The following is a 2,087-nucleotide window of genomic DNA, read 5'->3' as shown; positions in this document are numbered from 1 at the left end:
TCCTTGTTTCTTATCTCTTTCTTCTTATCTTTTCAAGTCCCGTTCATTCTTCCTTTTCTTTTTGAAGAAAGTGGCACTCTTTCTTTTTCTTACATTTTGGAGAAAGACGAGATCTCTCCTATTTCTCTACCTCTGTATTTATCGTGTGTCCGTATCTCTTTCTTTCCCTTCGAAACGCTTTCCTTCTGCTTTGCAAGCTAGAATAAGCTGCTCTATAGGGTTGGAGGCCCGCTGCTGTTTTCAGGTGTATGTACACCCGAATTTTATCCTTATTATACCTATCTCGAATTTCATAGTCTTGAGAAGATGATCGGACTTTCTCGTGGAGAGGTTTGTCTGCCGCATGCAATGGTGTGTATGCGTCGACTGTTAGGCAAATGTGTCTCAAGCATCAGTTTTGATCAGACTTTCTAAGCTTCTTTCTGTCTCTCCTTCTGACGAAGACCTCCATCTCTTATTCTATAAAGACTTTTTCAATACACAATCTCGAGAACAGTACGTCAAGTCAAAGTCATCCATTCTTCTCTCATAGACATGTATATTTACACACCGAAGGCAAAATATATATGTAAACATATGAAGATACATACCTATATATATATATATGTATATATACACAGGGCTACATACAGATACATATATATGCGCACCGCACAAGTGTCTATACGTGTAGGTACCTGTCTGTAGGCCCAAAATGTGTGCATGCATTCATATATGTGCATCTATCTACATGTATATATACCTGTTTATAGACATACAGTTTGTTTGAGGTGGCTGTCGAGGAGTCTCGCGAAAGAAAGAAGGGGAGAAAGAAAGGATAAGCTGGTCTTGTCTGTTTAAACCTGTCGACTCTGTAAGCATAAAGTGACAAGTCTGCTAGATTTCTTCTTGTCCTTCTTTTCTCTTTATCTCGAGTGGAAAGGAATCTGCTTTCTCTTTTCACGAAGCTGCCTAGGTAGCAAGAGCTATAGACCTCTAGATTTCTTCTTGTAGACCTCTGTTTCACTTTGATCTTGTCTCCTGTCTCCGTGTCGTTTCATCGAAGAAGACCCCTTCCAGAGCTCCTTCCTCTTTATGTATACAGAGATGACTCCTTAATTACTAGACATCCCTATGTAGGTACCCGCACATGTAGAAAGGTTTCACGTCTCTCTCTCTACCTATCAGTCTCCCTCTATAGGTAGAGATATGTTTAAGTGCATATGTCTATGAATATGTTATGTATCTCCATATACATATCTACCGATCTCTCTCCATAAGTAAATCGAGATATAGATAGATAGATAGATAGATAGATGTACAATGTTGTGTATCTTCATATAGATGGGCCAGGTGAGTTCTCTTCACTGTCTGTTTCTTTTGACAAGAATACGGCCTCTCCCGTTTAGTCTGCCACAGGAAGAGAAGAAAAGAGAAGCGACTGCGCTTCTATAGCGAAAGTGGAGAGAGTAAGAAAGAAGAGAGAGAAGGAGAGAAGATCCAATGCATGCGCTAGGAGTCTCTGTGTGCTTCTTCTTCTCTCTACGATTAGATCTGAAAAGGATTCTTCTTCTTCTCCCCTTCTTATTATCTTCGATGGTGGAGAAGAAGAAGAAAAGGAAGAAGATAGTCACAAAGAACCTTCTGATAGAAACGTAAGAAGTCTCTCTACTTCTGTCAGCGAACGCATTCCAGTCTCTCCTATCTCTTTCTATCTATAGACGAAAGGAGAGAAGAGAAAGAAGGGACTTTTCTTGCTCCTTTCTTCTCTTCTTTCGTCTATAGCTGACGAAAGGAAGCAAGTGGACTCCGGCCTTTTTCTTCGTAGAGCAGCCCATTCACAGAAAGTCGCAGCCAATAGTCTATATAGAGAAAGATGTATAGACACGTCCATTATATCAGGATAGGAGCTATGTGAAACTTCATACGTACATAGATGTATATATATGCATGTATATAGATATATATATAGATATGTCGATGGGCGTATACGGAAAGGTTCATATGTACATAGATGGAGATGCTGCGGTGTAGCTTCTCTTTTATTTCTTTCGGTATCCATTTGCATGCAGATAGATAGATAGATTAAAGATAGATTAAGGATCGAT

The 2,087-nt window shown here is 39.6% G+C and overlaps 1 protein-coding gene across 1 annotated transcript in view; it reads left to right on the top strand.

The window, feature by feature from the left end:
• The window catches only part of CSUI_007233 (uncharacterized protein), a gene marked incomplete at its 3' end in the record, with an annotated part of 6,623 nt that extends 4,992 nt beyond the window's left edge, over positions 1–1,631 (top strand). Inside the window, exons 6-7 of the mRNA XM_068067383.1 lie at positions 374–495; positions 1,532–1,631. Coding sequence (XP_067920640.1) covers positions 374–495; positions 1,532–1,631 — 222 coding nt within the window. The remainder of the gene's footprint in view (positions 1–373; positions 496–1,531) is intronic.
• Between the last annotated feature and the right edge of the window lie 456 nt (positions 1,632–2,087).

This window comes from Cystoisospora suis (assembly GCF_002600585.1).
Source record: "Cystoisospora suis strain Wien I chromosome Unknown contig_3766, whole genome shotgun sequence".
Taxonomy (NCBI): Eukaryota; Apicomplexa; class Conoidasida; order Eucoccidiorida; family Sarcocystidae; genus Cystoisospora; species Cystoisospora suis.
Note: the sequence above shows the minus strand (reverse complement) of the source record. Positions and strands in the feature narration are given on the sequence as shown.